General features: G+C 54.2%; 1 protein-coding gene across 3 annotated transcripts; it reads left to right on the forward strand.

Moving 5' to 3' along the window:
• Positions 1–5,358: 5,358 nt before the first annotated feature.
• LOC148221775 (lethal(3)malignant brain tumor-like protein 1) lies at positions 5,359–18,953 on the forward strand. 3 transcript variants are annotated; one of them, XM_088175175.1, is made up of 14 exons: positions 5,360–5,966; positions 6,718–6,853; positions 7,325–7,425; positions 8,477–8,628; positions 8,714–8,790; positions 9,176–9,261; positions 9,817–9,927; positions 10,169–10,283; positions 10,540–10,639; positions 11,549–11,746; positions 12,036–12,082; positions 12,771–12,928; positions 13,549–13,611; positions 14,534–18,953. In XM_088175175.1, the coding sequence occupies exons 1-14, from the start codon at positions 5,904–5,906 to the stop codon at positions 14,666–14,668; spliced, it is 1,542 nt and encodes a 513-aa protein (XP_088031301.1). In that variant the 5' UTR covers positions 5,360–5,903; the 3' UTR covers positions 14,669–18,953. The 3 variants fall into 3 exon arrangements, with proteins under 3 accessions (XP_088031303.1, XP_088031301.1, XP_088031302.1); XM_088175176.1 differs by having other exon boundaries at positions 5,361–5,966; positions 7,334–7,425; XM_088175177.1 differs by lacking the exons at positions 12,771–12,928; positions 13,549–13,611; positions 14,534–18,953 and adding an exon at positions 12,378–12,619 and having other exon boundaries at positions 5,359–5,966.
• The last annotated feature ends 72 nt before the right edge of the window (positions 18,954–19,025 follow it).

Genomic DNA, 19,025 nt, shown 5'->3' on the forward strand with positions numbered 1-19,025 from the left:
AAGGAACAGGCTCCCAGACTGGCCCTGAACACAGCTCAGATGATCAACAAGTCCAGTTCATGGCAGGCAAACCCTTCCCACGTACATCCCTCAGCCACCACAGCTCTATTAGAGAGAGTTCTGACAGCATTTAGGAACCCAACTCTGATCTCCAAAGCACACATTTGGGCCACTGACCACTTTCTCCACAGGCTCTGCATCAGTAGGAGGGCTGCTGCTCCCCTGAGCTACTGAAGGACTCTTCTCCTCCAGAAGCTGACATATTTTCCTGGGCAGACTCGCAGACAGGCAACGTAAAGGAGTCTGGGGGGAACACTCTCCTCAAAGTTCTGATTCTTCTCCCTTCAGGTGCCACCTGCACATTTGAATGGAGACAGGGTCAGAGAAACCTGTCAGCAAACATGGAGCAAAAGGACCTCTGGACATCAAGGCAAGGAGATCTCTGCTCAGACACCCTGAATTGCACCAGACAACACTGGGGGCAAAAAGCTCTCACTGGCAGCTGTGCAAGAGAGGCCAGTGTGTGTCCAGGGACACGGGGCCATGGAGGGAGGCAGTGGAGTGAAGGTGCCTTTGTGAAAGTCATGGGCTGCCACAAGAGAGAGAACAAACAAAATACTGTGGCCACAGCAGGGACAGGGACAGGCAAGCAAACAAGCAGAGGACTCCAACCTGCTGCCTGGGCTAACGTGTCCTGTTCCAGAGGAGCCTGAGGCTCTGCACAGGCAGTGAAAGCCCATTTTACCTCATAACTCCTTCTGGGGTCAGTGGTTGCTTCACACTTCTCAGGCTTGTCTTCTGCTGATGTTGCAGCCACATCCTGCACACATTCCATGTCCTTTCTGGTGTCCTCTTCTTCTTCTTCTTCTTCTGCTTCCCTTCTGCTCCAGCAGCCTGCTGGGTATTCAGAGAGGAGATGATTCCCTTATTTCAAACACCACAAAAGCTGTCCTTCACAAATCTCGGGATTGGGAAGCATCCTCAAAGCATCAGCAGTGCAGCTGCTGTTAAGCCCTTGGTACAAAACTCTGCTCAGTTTAGTTCATCACTCTGCTCACCTGCTCCATTCCTTTACACACAGAATCCAAACCCCCACGTCTTGCCTACCCTTGCCTGGACACAGGAGAAGCAGCTCCCCATGCCCAGCTTTTGGTCTGGAGCTGATTTGAACAGCAAGCTCACTCTTGCACAGCCAGCCCAAGGTCAGGGAGCAAAATCTCCCTCTCACAACTTCAGATCATTCCACACGGGAGCAGAGCACAATGTGGGCAACCAAGCCCATGGGCAAAATGAGTCTTCAAGCACTGCTGAGGCCTTGAGACTCCTCCAACTCTTCTTTCCTGACACCTTGGGCTTGTGGCTGCTTCTGCCGTGTTCCAGAGGAGCCTGAAGCTCTGCACAGGCTGTGAAAGCCCATTTTACCTCATAAGTCCTCCTGAGGTCCTTGGTCAATTCAGGCCACTCTGTCTTCTCCTTTTCTTGTGATGCAACCTGTTGCTCAGATTCCAGGCTGGTGTCTGACATACAGAACAGCTGCTCCACTTCTGATTTAAAAGCCGGCTGGGGATACAGAGAGAAGATGATTCCCTTATTTCCAATACCACACAAGCTGTACCTCAGAAATCTCCATCACAGGAAGCATCCTCGAAGCACCAGCAATGCAGCTGCAGTTCAGCCTTCTCAGTACAAAACTCTGCTCAGTTTAGTTCATCACTCTGCTCTCCTGCTCCATTCCTTCCCACACCAAATCCAAATCCCCACGTCTTGCCTGCCCTTGTCTGGCCATGGGAGAAGTGGCTCCCCATACCCAACCTATGGTCTGGAGCTGATTTGAACAGCAAGCTCCAGAGCTGTTTCAGTCATTCTGGGAGTGCCAGGAAACAATCTGGCACTCAATGCTCTCTGGCTGGAGCCAGGCACACAGACAAGGCTGCCTGCTGCAGCCCGGGCTGCTTTGCCCAAGCAGGCCTGGACTGACAGGGAAAGAGAGTCCCAATTCTTTATGGGAAACATCACTGGAATAATTCAGGGATGTTGCAGTGGGCTGAAGATCAATGCCACTGTGTACCTGGATACAAGACTTTAGCCTTAGGATGTCAAAATGTTTCTTCAGAGTCCCTTTGGCAATTTCACTCTTGATAAGTGCAGTCCTCAGGATTTGAGCATTCTCCATCCTTTTCTTCAAAGCAGCAGCTCCATGCTCCAAATCCTTCTGCATTCATTTGTTCTCTAATTCCAGTTGTTGATATTTTTCCTTATTATTTCTCATGTCAGCTGCATGCACTTCATTTTTCTTTCCAGATCTCTCATCTACTCCTGGTACAATTCCTGTTCATGCTGCCCAAACAGGGAGAAAAATGGTCACTCATTCCCTCTCTTCGTTTGCTTCTCATACCAGATCAGGTCGCCTGCCACAGGGGCAGGCACAGGCTGCCCCTCTCTCTCTGCCTCTCAGGATGCTGCAGACTTTTGCTGGGCACCCCTTGATGCTGCATCTTTCCCAGCTCACTCAGCCCGTCCCAGCTTCCTTCCTGCCCTTCCCCGACATCTTGCAGCTCCATTCCAGTGTTCCTTTGGGGAGGAGCTGCCAGAACTGCAGCCAGGATTTCAATGCAACACTGACCAGGATTTAGGCAGTGCCACGAGGGTGTGCTCTCCATCAGGGAGGAAGGGAAGAGCAAACACCCCCAGCATTTCATTCCCTGGGGTTGGGCTAACAGCACTGGTGTTCCACCTCTCCTGTGTAGAGTTTCCATGGCACCATCCCGAGAGCCCCACTGCCCTCTCTTGGAGCAGCAGTGGCCAGATCAGGCTGTCATTCTCTGCTGACACTCAGGACGAGTTGTCCCCTTGCAGGCACACGTCCTTCTCTGCATCAGCACTTGGCTTTCCTCTCTTCTCTCCCCACTGGCTGTTCTCAGATGGCCAAGGCCAAACACCTTGCTATTAACAGCAAACTTGGTCTTCTCAGCCCTCCTTCCAGCTCCAGATATTTAGAAATCTGAACATGGCTCAGCACACGAGGATTTGCCCAACCCATGCAATGTCAATGGAGACAGTGTGGATATGGAGAACTAAAGCTTCTAGAGCACAGAACTCCATGATGGAGGACAATCAGCAGCCTCAGCACTGTGTGGCTTTGACATGACTACAACACCTTTTCCTCCTTATTCGGAAGATTGGAATTCGAAAAGTTAAACTGGAAAAAGGTGCTCCTTTGAACTATTAACACAAGGTCCAATCATAGCTAGGAAATGGCCCTTTGTGGCGTCTGCCAATCTCACCAGCACATCCTTCCTTTCCTTCAGTCTTTTCAATTTCCTCTGCAGAGATGCCACCACTTGACGAAGAGTCTCAGCCTCTTCCTTCAGGGCAACTTCTAGAGAAGTCTCCTGCTGTTCTTCCCTCCATATTGCTGCAGCACAGAAGGGAAAGGAGAAGGGGAAGAGCAAAGCAAAGGCAGACTGAAGTGAATCCTGCAGAGACAACAGCACTGTCTTCTCTGCTTGCTTGTGTTGGCCAGGCCCTAAGCCTTCAAGGGATAAAAAGCTGTCAGAAATGAAGGAAATTTCCAGGCAAAGAAAAAAAGCAGGGACGAATGGGGCAAGGTTCAGAGAAATAGGAAAGTGTGTTTGCTCTTGGACTTGTGCAGAGTGAGCAATCCAAGAGAGACAAAGGAGCAGGGATGCCTGTGCAGCCCTGCTCCAGAGGGATCCATAGCCTGGAGGCTCTGGCAGGGCCTGGAGTTTGGGGGAATGCAGCTGAGACATCCAGCTACAGCTCCTTAGCACAGACACAACCTGAAAGGCACCAGGTGTGCACGGGATCAGCCATAGCACAGCCAGATGGCACTGCCAGCCACGGCATCTTTCTGGAGAAAATCTTTCACTGGCACTACAATGGATAAATCTCCCGCTGGCTGTTTTTTCCCCTCTGCCCTGTGTGGGCACTGCCCTTTTCATGTGCACGGGATCAGAAATCTGCACCGGGGGGACAGGGTGGGGAAGTGCATGGTTGGAAGAGAAGCTTTACCTTCCTCCTTTTCATCCAATAGTTTCAGCAGCTCCTGATGGCGGGCATTTAGTTGGTCTCTCTGAGCCTGTGTCTTCCTCAGCTCCAGCTCCATGGCCTTACACTGTGTGACCATGGCCTCTGCTCTTTCCTCAGAGCCCTGGAGCCTCACACACAGTTCAGACATCTCACTTTCCAGCTGCTTCTCCTGAGTGTCCTGGCGAGCTGCCTTCTCCATCACTGCCTCCAGCAGGGCCCAGGTCTGGAAGATGGATGCACAGAGCCTCAGGGCCAGGGCTGCTCCTGAGGCAGCAGAGTGGGCAGGAGGGAGAGCAATGAAGGAGAAAGGACTTCAGGCAAAAAACATGCAGGAAATAGAAGGTGCAGAACCAAGGATTTCAATGGAGACAAACGTGGAGAAAACAGGGAAAGGGAGGCAATGGACACCCTTGAGGCTGCAGCTCTGAACACTGCCTGAAGTGGCTGCAGTGGAAGTGTCCTGCCCAGCCTGCCATAGCCACGGCTGTGTCCCCACACTGCTCAGTGCCCAGCACAGGCACCAGCTCCATCTGGGACAACTCTGCTAACACAGGGACAGAGAAGCTCCAAAGGAGTCTGCTGCAGCTTCTCCTGCCAGATTTCCTGCTGGGACCCGGGAGAGAATGGGGGAAAACATGGGCAGCACACACCAGATCCAGCCTTGGCCTCGGGGTGCAGCAGCAGCCCTGGGCAGAACAAGGCAGCAGTGGATGCTACTGGGAGGGACAAGAGGTTGGGACCTCCAAGCTAAAGATGGTGTTGTGTGTCCATGGAGAAGAGGATGCGAGTGCACAGCTTACCTGGGTGTTGAGCTCCTGCAGTTCTCTTCTATGCTCACAACGGAGCTGCTCAGTCTGCTGAAGAGCAGAATGAAACTGAGACACCTGATTGTTCACTTCCAGATTCTTTTCTTCCAGTGTTCTGAGGCACAGGTTCTTTTCGTCCCGAGATACAATCAGCCTGGAAAGAAAGCATGCAACTCATTACTACATGGTATCACATTTTATAAACTCTTAGAACATGCAGCACCAAAGATGGTAAAGAGGGAATCCATTCACCACAATGCCGAGTCCCACAGGCTTTCATTTACCTGGCTTTTTCCCTCTCTAGGACATTCACAGAAGCCTGCAATTCTGAATTTTGCTGAGCCACTTCTTCCCATTGACTCCGTTCCCTCTCCAGGTTCTGCAGGTACACTTGCAGCGCCTTATTCTTATTTTCTGCCTCCTCCAGCTTCTTCTGGACGTGTTCAACCTCCAACAATCTCTCTTTTCTTTCCCTTTTTTTTCCCACCCCTCCTCCTCTCTTCCTTTCCTCCCTGTTTTGTGGGACTCTGAGCAATAGCCAAACTCCTGTCATCAGCTGGAAGTGACTGGGCAGCCTCCAGTTTTGATTTGCCCGGAGTCCCATTCCCCAGCAGGGTGCTGGCCCCCATCCCAAACACCCCACCTTTGCCTAGGACACTGCTGTGACTCTGGCACAGTGGTGGAGCCTTTCCAGCCCTTGCTGGAAGCCAGGTGCGCTCTCCTGGGGCTGTGCTGCAAACAAGTCAGGCCTGTGCCCTGCTCCCCCAGCTGCAGCTTTTACCCCAGGGACACCTTGCCCTGCCAAGAGAAGAAATGTAAATCCATAAGGAGGTGAAACACTGTTTTTTCTCTATGGGAAAAACTTAAAATTTGGATGACAACATAACCTGTGGCCCATAGTCTCTTGGTCCCAGCAGCTCCCATTGCCTAGTGGTTGCTCTCCTGGTGGCTCTAGACCCAGCTCCCTATGTTGATTTTACATTGTAATTTAATTTTTGTTTCCAGTACCAAGTAGCTTCCCAGCACAAGAATGGCTTTAAAGTGGGGATGAAGCTGGAGGGGATTGACCCGCAGCACCCATCCATGTACTTCATCCTGACAGTGGCTGAGGTAAGGAGCCTCCAATACCTGTGTTCCTTGGTTTCTCCTGGCTCTGGGGCAGGGGAGGTGCTGCCAGCTGGCCTCTGCAGGGGACAGGGCCCGTTGCTGCAGGAGATGAGCTGCTGCTGCAGCACCTCAGGCAGACAAGCAGGGAGTTCCTGCCAGCCTGGAGGGACAGGACACAGCACTGTGCAGCTGGGTTGGTCTCTCTGTCATCCTGGCACAGCATGGGGGGGGAGGGATTGTGCTAATGGCAACAGCTTATGTCCCTAGGACAGGTCTGAGCCCTTGAGATGGAGTGTGTGGAGGCATCCCACCACTCTTCCTTGTGTCTGTGCAGATCCACTTTCCACTCAGCCACGTGGCAGCCAGACCAGCCTGGCCTCACAGAGCTCCCCAGGCAGTTAGTGTTGCATTTAGCCAAAATCTCTACATCAGTAGATTCCTGGGCTGCAGAACAGGGAGTCTTTGCACTTGCTGGAACCAGCAAGGTGCTCCACCATGGCATTTAATGCACTAGCCTGAACATCCCTTCTTTGGGCTGGCTTGTGGTGGCTTTGCACTGACCTTGTTGCATGCTGGACACTCTTTGGAACTGGTTTGTACCTTCCAGTTTGGGCACTTGCCTGTGATTGACTTTTGGCTTCCCAAAGTGACCCATGCTGAGCTGGGTGTGTGGGAGGGGAGGGGGTGTGATGCTCAGCCAGGGACAGCAGCAGATCTCCACGGCCCTTTCCTTCTCCTCCCTCCCTGCTGGCAGGTGTGTGGTTACCGGATGCGTCTCCACTTTGATGGCTACTCTGAGTGCCACGACTTCTGGCTGAATGCTGATTCCCCTGACATCCACCCTGCTGGCTGGTTTGAGGAGACAGGGCACAAACTCCAGCCCCCCAAAGGTAAGGAGTTAATTCATCTCAGGTGATGGCTCCTGCTGAAGGAGGGTAATGAAGAGTGGGCCAAATGTAGAGCTTGAGGTAGGGACAGGGTGGCCCTATGGGGCCAGGGAGGGATGCTGCTGTACTGGGGGAGTTCCACAGGACAACACTTCAGGCACCCATCTCTGCTTGCTCACATTTTGGGGCAAAGCTCTGTTGCTCTGGATCTCCCAGTGCCACCAGCTGTCCCTCAGGGCAGGACCAGAGGAGGAGCTGTACTCTGGATTTCCACTCCAGTGCTCATTTTTCCTAACACCCCTTCAAAACCACACATCAGCCCTCAGCCATGGGCTTTGGGCATTCCAGGGCTACTGTAGATCCTGTCTGCCCGCAGCAGGATATGCTGGCAGGGTGACAGTGGGTCAGGGATGGCCAGGTTCACCCTCACATCCTCCTGGCTGTGAACTCACTGCTCTCATTTCTCTTCCTGAGGGGTTGTAGGTTATAAGGAAGAAGAATTCAGCTGGACAAACTACCTGAAATTAACAAAGGCTCAGGCAGCTCCTAAGCACCTCTTCATGGTCCGAAACACTGTGAGTAGCAGCATCTCCTTCCTGCCAGAGCCTACAGGTTCAGGTGTGACTCATCCCCTTCAGCTGAGCAAAATGTTTCCATCAGCACTGAGTTTTGCTTTGTCCATCCCACACCCCTCAAGCCCAGAGTGCTCAAGAGCCAGGAGCGTGTGGCACACTTTGCTGCTCAGGATCTGTAGCTTGGACACTCATTTGATATGCCCAGAATTGGTGTTGGTCTGATTCTGTTTCATCCAGATTAATCTCACGGACAATTAAATCTGTTACACAAGTACTGGTGAGGAGAAATAACAACTACTCTCAACAATTATTTGGCTAAAAATACATCACTTAATGTTTCTTAAGTATAATTCCTTTGTCTCTGTTTTGTGTCTTTGCTGTTTTTGTGTCTGCCTATTTTTTTTTCACATGGAAGCTTGGGTAAGGAAAGTGGGAATACAGGAGAATGAAAAAGGAAAGTGGGAACATAGAATGAAAATGCTGATCATTCCTTTGTCAGCTGCAGAGGAAACTCACCCTACTGGCAAATCAGCCTCTCCAAGTTATTTATTGTATCTAAACCCTGCTGTTCATTGCTGCAACAACCCCACCAGTGTGTGTGATGCAGTGTTTTGCACAGATTCTGGATCCAAGAAATAAAGGCAAGGAAGGGAGAAGGGCCCAATCCCAGCTCCTCCTGCCATGCCTGAAGCATTGGTAGCTGCTGACTGTGACCACAAACAAATGTTTTGGGACAAAATCGGAACTAGTGTCTTTTGGAGTTTTTTTCTCTCTTGGAATTTACTGCTTATAGAAGATCCTGAGAGTCTGAAGGTCACATTTCCTCTTTCTTTGTGTGGCCCAGCTGAATTACTTACCCCCTTCCTGTTTCCTTGCACAGCAGCTCACTGCCCATCTGGGAGCCTGAGTGATGTCAGGCCTGTCTGGAGGCCAGACAGAGTCTGGTTTTGGGAGGGTTTGGGCAGATGCCTCCTTGCAGCAGGCATAGGAAGTGGTGAGGAAGGAGCTGGGGCTACAGCTCCGAAAAAGCCCTGCCCCTCTCTCCTGCCAGCACGAGGCTTCCCCAGGCTTCAAGGTGGGCATGAGGCTCGAGGCCGTGGACCGCATGAACCCTTCCCTGATCTGTGTTGCCACAGTGACTGACGTAGTGGACAATCGCTTTCTGGTGCACTTTGACAACTGGGATGACACTTACGACTACTGGTAAGTGCACAGAGGCTCTTGGGGGGCCAGTGGTGGGGAGACACCCACAGAGGGCCCTATGTAAGAGCTTGGGTATGTTTTCTAGGTGTGATCCCAGCAGTCCATACATCCACCCAGTTGGGTGGTGTCATGAGCACGGCAAACCTCTCACACCTCCTCAAGGTGAGTCAGTGATCAGTCAGGTGCAGCCTGGGACTGCATCCCCTTGGGAACAGGCTTCCAAGGGTGGCGTGAGGGTCCTGGGGACTCAAACCTCCTGCCAAAGCTCCTGTACACATGATCAGGTGCAGCATGGTGCTTGTGTTGGGCCAAGTCTCCACTCAGAGATACGAGGAGGACTCCAGCTGTCTGTGCACACCCAACAGTTTCTGCTTCCTTGTACTGTGGGTTTCGTGGTCCATGAGGAAATAGCAGCACTTCTTAGTGTCTCTCAGGTTCCTGTGTGCCTGGCACAGACTTGGTTGGCCCTCACAGGCAGTGAGGCATTCAGGGGTACTTTCTGACTTCCTGCAGGCATGTCTCACCTTCTGCATCTTCCCTGTTCCAGATTATCCTGATCCCGACAACTTCACCTGGGAAAAGTACTTGAAAGAAACTGGAGCATCTGCTGTCCCATCTTGGGCCTTTAAAGTGGTAAGTGTCACATCATCTGCTCCACCCCACCTGTGCAGGAATTTGGGTTTTCTTCATTGTCAAGACTTTGCTTTTGTGACACGTCCAGGGATGTTCTGTATTCTCCTGCCACAGGCCTAGGCTTTGGATCTAACTCAGAGTTCAGAAGTCAGGGCTATCCTGGGCAAATAGCTCAAAATTGGGAGAAATGAGGAGTATGACTGTGCCCTCAGCTAAACAGGAGCTGAGTGGTGGGAAATAATTTAGGTTGGCATTTTTCATTTTGTTCTCAAACTGCACCACCAGCAGCCTTGTCCAGCCAAGTGTGGTTGCAATATAGATCCCCAAAATGTGTCACTTAGAGACCTTCTTCCCTGGGGCACATCTTGTTAAAGACAGCTCAAATGCAGGGAGCCTGTTCCCACTTTCTTCTGTTGCCACTGTGAGCTGGGGTGGCTTTTCCCTGGCCAGGCCAGGGCTGGGAGGTGAGCTCAAGGAGGACACAGTGCTGGGAAAGCTGCTGAGTGGGGGGGAGCCTGCAGCAGGGCGCTGCTCCCCCTGACTGGTCTCTTCCAGCGCCCGCCCCATGGCTTCCTGGTCAACATGAAGCTGGAGGCAGTGGACAGGAGGACTCCTTCCTTCATCCGAGTGGCCAGTGTGGAGGATGTGGAAGATCACAGGATAAAGGTGGGTGCTTGAGCATCAGTGCTGAGCCTGTGTCCAGACACTGTGCTGGCTTGCTCTTGCCCTTCCCAGCTCACTGGGAGTGTGCAAATGTGGGCAGGTGCCAGTGCCTGGCTCCAGGAGTGGAGAGCCTTGTGCTGCACTTCAGCTCTACCCTGCTGCTTGCTTTCAACTCGGAGGGCTCCAAAGCTCCTCAGAGAGGTGTGCTGGCATTTGAAGGGTGACCCCTCTCTTGCTTCCCCAGGTCCATTTTGATGGCTGGAGCCACGTGTATGATTTCTGGATTGATGCAGATCATCCAGACATCCATCCCATGGGCTGGTGCTCAAAAACAGGACACCCATTGCAGCCTCCTCTCAGTAAGTGCTGCACCTGCGTCAGTTCCTTCTCACAGGGCATGACCACACCAGACACCATTGTCACTGCCACCTGCCTATGCACAGAAATGGGAGGGTAGATTCTGGCTGTGAACGGGCAGGGAGGAGAGGTCACTCCATGAATTTGTCAAGTGGAAAAGTCCTCCCTGTTTGGTGCAGGCAGGGAGCCCAGAGCCCCGGCTCTGCCTGGGCCTGTAGCTGTGACAGTCTTTCTCCTGTTCCTCTCCTCTGGCTGCAGGGCCAAAGGAACCAGCCTCCTCTGCCCATGGGGGCTGCCCAAGCCTGGGCTGCAAGAGCATCCCTCACTCCAAGAGCTCCAAGTACAGCTTTCACCACAGGTGAGCTCCCTGGCACGGCCCAGAGGGGCACAGCTTCTTCCCTGCTGGGCTGGGCCAGCTCTTCCTCTGTTCCTCTTCACCTGCCATCCCCACCAGCATCCAGTCCTTCCCTGCACTCACCCCACACCTGGCTCTGCACCCTGCTCCCCCAGGCCAGGCCCCTGGGCAGCACCAGGACCCAACTGGAGGAATCCCTGTTCACCCCTCCTATGCCTGTCCTGCAGCCCCAGAGCCCTCAAAGGTGTTCTGTGTGTCCACCTACCATGAGCAGTTGTGGAGAGGACAGTGCAGATGCTGTGCACTGACACCAGCTGTGAGCACGCTGTTCCCCCCACCCCTCTTGGATGCCTTTCCCTGTCAGGCTTTGAGCTGAAGTGCCAAGAAGGAGCAGTGTTCCTGCTCAGGCATTCGCTTGAGGGACCTTTTCCAGGGGAAACCTGGCTGGGTCTAGTGCCAACCCCAGCACCAGGCTGGTGTCAGGAGGAGCCAGTATGGTGGAGTATCCATGAGGATGTGGAGGGCAGGTCTGCCTCCCGAGGGTTTCTGTGCTGGCCACGCTCCTGGCACACACTTACTGCTCGCTCTGAGGCTGCTCTGGATGCCTGTGGGGCAAGGGAAGATGGAGACTCTGGGAGCCTCGACGAGCTGCTCCATCAGCTCACTGGTGCCTTGCCCAGGGTTGCAGGGATGGCAGAGGGCCAAGGTTTGTACGTGGAGGGACTGGCTGTGCCCTGCCCCTGCCCCAGCAGCCTGGCCTCGGGAATTTGCTCAGCACATCTTTCCTCTGCCTTCCATGGCCAGGGCTATGGCTGCCCGTGCTCGGGGACAGAAGGGTGGGTGGCCCTGCTGGCTCGTCACCCGGTGCTGCTCCAAGCTGGGCCCAACTCCTGTGTCCCCTCTGTTCTCTAGGAAATGCCCCACGCCGGGCTGCGATGGGTCAGGCCATGTGACGGGGAGGTTCACAGCCCATTACTGCCTCTCAGGGTGCCCGCTGGCAGAGAAGAACCAGGGCAGGCTGAAGGCCGACTTGTCTGACACCGAGGCCTCGACTCGCAAGAGGAGCCCAATGGGTTTCCCTCAGCGAAAGAAATCTCGGCACCACGGGAGGTAGGGGCACGGCCGGCGAGCCCCGTGCGGGGAGGGCCCCTGTGCTGCCACTGCCCGCCCTGGCAGGGGTCACCAGGCCACAGAGGCTCCTTGGCCTCGGCCCTGCCAGCTCTGCCAGGCACCTCTCTCGCTTTTTCTTCCCACGTTTTCTGGCTTTGGCTGTCAACCCTTTGGGTCAGGGTCCAATAGGTCTCTGCTCCCACAGCTGAGGTGTTGCTCTGGGCACTGGGGAGGAGGCCCCTGGGGCAAATCCCAGCCCAGCTGGACATCAGTCTTCCTGTCTCTTTAGAGGGAGACCTCCAAAGTACCGGAAGATGCAGCAGGAAGACTTCCAGAGTAAGTGCTATTCCCTGCCATGGTGTCATTGCAGGACAGGGCTGGAGGAGCTGGGGTAGGTGGGGGCAATGGGGCCAGGTCTCCCTTGGCTCACACAGGTCCGCCCCAGTGAGGGCCTTGTGGTCAGCTGCCAGAGAGGACCTTGGGTAAGGGACATCCCTGCCTTGTGCCAGGGCTCACAAAGATCCCTTGGTTTGGCTCTGTGTTATGGCTGGCAATCTTTGAGTGCTTTATGGCATGGAATTAGGATCCTCTCTATGGCAGTGTATTTTCTGTGGTGCTATGTCCTCTTCAGACAGGGATAGTGGGAAGCTGTGCCCCAAAATTTCAGTGTGGTTGTGAAGTGCCAAATTATTGCTGCCATACAGAAACTGATGCTGGACAGTTGGCTTCGCATTTATTTAGTTCTGATGCCTGACAGAAGCAGATGCCTGATGTGTATCCAGCATCTCTTTCACCATGGGCTGTCCTGCCACCTACCCCACTGGTCGGGGTGAGTGGAAAATGAATAATTAAAGGTCATGAGAACAAGGCAAAGCTAAGCTTGTCTCAAGTTCTTTCCCCTAATCCCGCCTAAGTGAACACTTGGATACACTGACATGCTGTTGACTCAAGGGACAGCCACTTTCTGCCTGCAGGGGATGTTCGCGTCCTTTAGCTCATATCACATGTTGTGCTTTATCCCCAGCTCTTTCTTCAGACAACATGCACCAGTCACTCTTCATGTCCGCCCTGTCCGCCCACCCCGACCGCTCCCTGTCCCTGTGCTGGGAGCAGCACTGCAAGCTGCTGCCAGGGGTGGCTGGCATCACAGCAGCCACGGTGGCCAAGTGGACCACTGATGAGGTGAGGTGCTTTGGACGGCTCCATGCTGGCCCCTGATGGCTTGAATGGCTGGGAGTGCCCTGCCTGGCTCTGCATCACCGTGGCACATGCACCAGGCACTTCAGTGGCCACGTCCCTGGGCTAGCAAGGAGGGGTCTGCTGGACACATTGTCACCTTTGTTCACTTCCTTGGGCAGCTGTGGTGATCCCTGTTGAGGCCTGAGTAGGTGGAGGAGCTCTGGCACCAGCCTCAGCAGCCCTAGCTCTCAGGCACTGGCACAGGCTGCCCAGGGCAGTGGTGGAGTCACCATCCTTGGAAGTGTTCAAAAGTAGTGTGGATGTGACACCTGGGGACATGGCCTTGGCAGTGTTGCTCAGTGGTTGGCCTCGATGATCTCAGAGGCTCTGACAACTTGAATGATCCCCTGATGTCTCCATTACCCCCCTGGGTGCCCCTCTCAGGCCAATGCCTGTGCCCAGGGCCAGGGATGGGCTCTGGCATGGGAGGGAAAAGCAAATGCAGCCTCTGCCCCAAGAGCCCCGTGGCACCTTGCAGGGCTCCAAATGGGAGGATGTGGGCTCAGGGAGGTCTCCAGCCGGAAACATTGCTCTGTCTTGACATTTCTCTCCTTTATTCCAAGGTTTTTAGCTTTGTGCAGACTCTGACGGGTTGTGAGGACCAAGCCAAGCTCTTCAAAGATGAGGTGAGAAGGGCAGGAGGATGAGAGCAGGTGGTCAAGGAGAGCTGTGTGCCACCAGGGCCGTGAGGAATTGGCCAGTGGCCTTCCTGCAGTGGCTTGCTGCTGGATGCTGAGGGCACATCCAGCACCTGGCAGAGGTCGTGCCCTGCAGCCCCACTGCATGGGAGTTTGCAGCCATCTGGATGTGCCCATCTGGGGCAGGAGGGGAGCTGCTGACCCCCAGGGAGCTGTGCTGCCCTGTTCTCCCAGCATGGGGGACAGAGGGCCCCTGTGAGGGGATGCAGATGGGGGACAGGAGGAGGATGGTGCTGCAGCCTTAAGAGCACCATCATCTCCTGAGGGGAGCTGCTCCTCCTCACCCTTTCATCCTTCCCCCTCTGCCCCTCTCACCAGCATAGCAGTCAGATGGCACTGCTGCCTGTCAGGGTCGGCGTTTTTGGACCCTCTGTGGGCAGACGTGTGGAGGTGGCTCTGACATCCGGGCCTCATCCTGGGCATTCTGGGTACAGCCACTGGCACACCCTGTCCAGGAATGGCCCCTGTGCTTTACGGGTGCTCATGCAGGCAAAGCTGAACCGGGGCAGCATCCGCAGGTGCTGGTCCCTGGAGCAGGGAATGGATGGCTGCTGGCCCAGAGCAGGCTGTGGTGGCTCTGTGCTGTGCCTGTGGGGCTCCAGGATCCCAATCTGCAGTATGAGCTCCTGGGATGGCGCCTGGAAGGGCTTCTTCCCCTCTGCCCTGTTCCTGGGCACATGAGCTGCCAGCTGGGGTTTCCCTGGGGCAGTGTGGGAGTGCTGTGGGTGGCCCCTGCTCTGCTCTCTGGGGTCACCTGTGGCTTTTACCCAGGTCGTGCTGGTGCTGGCTGTCTCCAGGAGTGCCAGCCTAGGTTTGCAGTGAGTGCCTTTGTCCCTGCTCTCCTCCCCAGATGATCGATGGTGAGGCGTTCCTCTTGCTGACGCAGGCTGACATCGTCAAGATTATGAGTGTCAAGCTGGGCCCGGCACTCAAGATCTACAATGCCATCCTCATGTTCAAGAACGCTGATGACACCTTAAAGTGACTTCTCTTGGCCCATCTGGGACCCTCCCTCATCACTGGTGCTGCCAAACTGTCTGGTCAGGACAGAGATTCCCCCAGCCATCTGCAGCTTGTCATGTCCTGCTCGTGTCCTCCCGGGTGCCACATCTTCACTCTGCCACCAGCCCATCTCCCATCCTCTTCCTTTCACGCTGCCCTTCTGCAGCGCTGGGCCCAGGCTTGCCCCAGGCCTCGGGGGCACTTGCAGGGAAGGAGGGTGGACGTGGCACTGGCCCATCTTAATGCCACAGCTGCCCCCATGTCCTGCTGTGCCTGCCCCGGGTTGAGGGTGCTGAGGGCTGGGGGAGCCCTGTGGAGGGGCTGACACCTACTTGAGTCACCCAGGCAGGGGAAGGGACTGACTGCCTGCATCCATGCTCACACCCACTTCAAGGCTGCTCTTGCCTTTGCTCAGCAGCTGAGAGAAATTTGGGGTTTTTCCCTCTGTGTGATCCTCTGGGGGTATTTGTGCTTACACTGTTTCCAAGGGATGTTCTTGAGGAGCTTCTGCTCATTTTGCCTTTTCTCTGAATTCTTTTGACTTTCCCTTTTTAAGGCCAGTTGATGACTGCTTTGCCCCTGCACTGCACTGCAAACCAGTGGTCACCTCTTGCCCCTTCAGAGTCCTGGCTGCTGCTCTGCCCACAACCAGCACCTGTGCTTTATTCCTCTTTCCTGGAATGCAGCAGCCCCAGGGCCCTGCAGGGCCAGGGCTGGCTGGGTGCAGAAAAGGCTCCATTTCTTCTTGTGCTTCAGACTGTTTTGTCCAGTGCTTCTCTGGGAGAAAGGATGCTTGGATAGTTTGCTCCTCTTGCACCTATTAAAGACTCCTCTGCCAAGGAAGTCAGGCCCTCTTTGGTCCTTGTACTAAGAGCAAGGCCCTCTCTAGAGTGGAGACAGTTGCCAAGGACAAGAAGCATCCATTGCTCCAGTAGAAAGATCCTCAGTTGCTTCTGATGGCATTCCTGAGTTTGCTGAGTTGATTCTGCCAAGCTGCCTTCTCCCCCCTCTTTGCCCTCACAAGGCACCCAAGTTCTGCTGTCTGAAGAGCAGGATCTTCTGCTGTCCCTGGATCCCTTACCTGCAGAGTTAAAGGAAATGCAGCACTTTGCTGTTTTGTTTCTGTCCTTTTCAGAACATAGCACCTTTCCAACAGGGCCACAGGCAGATTAGGAATGCTCATATAACACTGTCCCTTGTAATGGAGGAGGGACCAAAGGGCTGCAGAGCCAGAAAAGCCAATGTTCCTGGGGGTCCTGGCAGAGTCCCAGCAGCTTCTGATGGGCCCCTTTCCTCCTGGCAAATCCCCACACTGCTCTCCGTGGTCCATCACCCTGGTATGTGAATCCTCCCACGCCTGCTGTGGGAGCTGCTGCAGCAGGGGGTGGCCATGCAATGCTGGATGATGGCCACTTGCCCAGATGGCCACCTGTCATGGGGCTCTCTGTAGGCTGCAGCAAGTCCCAGGTCCACTTCCTTTCCCATTCCCAACAATGACATTCCAGTAATAAAACAATTTCCCCCCTTTCCCAGTGCCCAAAGACAGGGATGCAGAGATGTGAGCAAGTGCACCAGCAATGTGTCCTGGAGCAGCCTGCCTTGGGAGCCACTATCATATCTGGGTCAACCTATTTGAGGCTTCCCATGGAAATGTAGCATTTTGACTTTGTTATTGAATATTTGGGGTCACATTTGACCTTCTTTTGAAACGTTTGCTGCTCGCTCTTCACGCAGGACTTGCAACTTGTCCACGTCTTTGTTTTGTCATTGCTTGGGTTTGATTTAGGCAGCTTTCCCTCTCCTTTCCTTTTTTATGTCCTTGCATCTCTTCAAGCACTGCAGTGTGGCCAGCTGTGGACAGAGGGAGTGGGAAGGAACAGCTGTGTCCCTGGGTCTCAGAGTCACTCCCTGAGCCACCCCTCATCTGCAGGAAGTGGTGTGGAAGTTGGTCTCTTCAGCTGAGGGAGAGTCTCTTTTTGGGCCACTGTGTGCTGGGGGAGAAGAGGAGGAGCCCTGGGACCTTCAGCCCAAGCTCTGAATGATGCTGAGACTTTTCCAGGTGTGATCTGGAATGAAAAGGCTCCCTCACACTGCAGACATCACTTGAGTTTGCAAGGACCCAACTTAGGAAAACATCCTGTTCTCATCTGCTCTATTGCCACGTGTGAAGTTGTTCCTCCTGCTGGGGGAAGGACTGAGCACCATCCCAGGGTGCTGGGAGAGGAGCTGCTAGCCAGGCATCAGATCTGAAACTGCTGTGAAGAAGGGAGAGCCTTGTGTCTCGCAGGGCTGCCTGGCAGAGCAGAGGAGGTGAGGAGATCAGAAGATCCTGCTGAAGGGGAAGAGGAGCCATGAGCCAAGCCCTGGCTGCCCTTCAGGGCTGGGTACAACCAGCAGCACCAGTTCTTGCTCTGCTGTCGGATGCAGCCAAGCTGTGCACTGCCTGGGCAGCAGCCACACAGGCAGAGGTGCATCCCCACACTGCCCTGGGCTCTCCTCACTTCCCTCTTCAAACCATGACCTGGACCAGGCTGCTAGGGTGCTGCCCCTCGTCTGGGGGGTCTGGCTGCAGAGCTGGGATCTGAGCTCTGTGCCAGGAGCAGCAGTCCCACTGGCAGGGGGTAGGGAGATGGGAGGCTGTGCCATACGCCTGCTGGATTGAGCATCGCTTCCTCAGCCTCGGGTTGATGTACCTGTTGGGGTACAAAGCTGCTGGATTTGTCTGGGTGAGGGAGTTACAGGGTGTGTAGGTGGTCAAGGGCTATTTACTGTTAAAACTTATAACCTTCTGTGTCCTTTAAAACCAAACCCAAAGCATCGTGTTACGTGTGAATGGGTGATTGTGGGAGTACCATGATGCCATTCCCCTGCTGTTGGTGTGTTGCTGTTTTAGGGTGGGGGTTTCTGGGGCTGTGGAGGCAGCAGACACCCATCCTAGGGTCTTGTGTGATGTGTCCTCTGTGAGCAGTTGTCCCTGGTGCCAGCAGGGAGGCCAAGAGAAGGAAGGTGTGCTGCACCCCTGGCCTTGGTAGATCCTCCATTCCCCACAGAGCATTGAGTGAGAGTCCCCCCTCAGGGGCTGTCAAGAACAGCTGTAACCAAGGCAGAAGCACCAAAGTTATCTGCCCTTCCCCTGTTGCCTGACCAAATTCCTCACAGGGACGTTCACTGCCCTGTCACTAACAAGCCAGAGAGGACAGTGGGCTGGGTCTGGCCCACAGGTTCCCCTCTGGGGCATTTCTGAGAGATGTGACTGCAGCCAGCATTTCTAAGTCAATGAAGAATTCTTCAAGTGGAATGTTTTTTTTGAGTGGAGGTCCCCAAGTCTCCGTTTCTGCCATTCCTGCCCCTGCAGCTGGTGTTGGGAGGGCTTAGCTGGAGCCATGGGAGAAGTCCCACTACGTGCTCCAGCCTCAGCTACGGGGTGTCTTCTGGAGGGGCTGGGCTGTGGCTGTCTCTGGGTGCGTGGGAGCAGTTGGAGCCACTTGGGTAATGGATTCCTCCTCCTTATGGAAATAGGCAGCACTGGGACAATGCAAGTCAAGGTCTCCATTTCCATGAGGGCAGCCAGCCTGGAGCTCAGCAGGGAGGGTGGCTGTGCCTGCCCCACCAGAGCACAGCTGCCTGCCCTCGCCTTCCTCCGCTGCTTTCCATGGCAATCACAAGCACTTTCAGAAGAGAAAAGCACCCTCCAAATGGTCCAGGAGGGCTGGGGGCTTAGGGCAGCTGCTGCCTGCAGGGGCACATCTGGGCCCATGGGTGCAATGATGGAGGAGGGAGCCAGGAGAGGATGGGAACCTCCTCATCTTCCAGGAGGTTCCCCACTCCTCATCCTCCAGGAGAGCTCTTCGATGCAGAAAGGGAAAGACAGGAGGGCTGCAGCCTGACTCCCTTCTTCCAACCCAGCCTTTCCCTCTGGGGCCTGAGACTTGCTTGTCCTTGGAGGGGGGAATGGGGACCATATTGTGGAGGGAGTGTGATTATGATAACAAAAGCTTTTTTGCACTTTCATTCATTTTGCACTCTTTCTTAATTTCTTTTTTTCTGTGTTTTTGATATTAGCGCCTCCTCTCTGTGTTTTCATAAAGAAAATCTTTCTGTTGTAGCCAGTGCAGCTATTCTGGAACTGTGTGTCCTGAATGTACAGAAATTTAAAGGCTCTATATATATAAATTTATAGTGGTACAAAAGTAAATTTATATATATAGATGATGGTGTGGTGTGTTTTGTCAGTGTTTTAAAATAATAAACAAATGTGAGCAACAGAGGCCTGTGAAGCAGGAGTGGTCACTATGCTGTGGGACCAGTCACTGCCCTGCAGGAACTGTCACTGCAGGGCT

Source organism: Sturnus vulgaris, chromosome 17 (genome assembly GCF_052056855.1).
Source record: "Sturnus vulgaris isolate bStuVul1 chromosome 17, bStuVul1.hap1, whole genome shotgun sequence".
Classification (NCBI taxonomy): domain Eukaryota; kingdom Metazoa; phylum Chordata; class Aves; order Passeriformes; family Sturnidae; genus Sturnus; species Sturnus vulgaris.

Bases quoted from the DNA above. Each gene is read 5' to 3' on its own strand.
- LOC148221775 (XM_088175175.1), top strand. From the start codon at position 5,904: ATGAAGCTGGAGGGGATTGACCCGCAGCACCCATCCATGTACTTCATC. The intron at 10,640-11,548 runs GTGAGCTCCCTG...TCTGTTCTCTAG, and splicing joins AAGTACAGCTTTCACCACAG to GAAATGCCCCACGCCGGGCT. The intron at 12,929-13,548 runs GTGAGGTGCTTT...CTTTATTCCAAG, and splicing joins CCAAGTGGACCACTGATGAG to GTTTTTAGCTTTGTGCAGAC.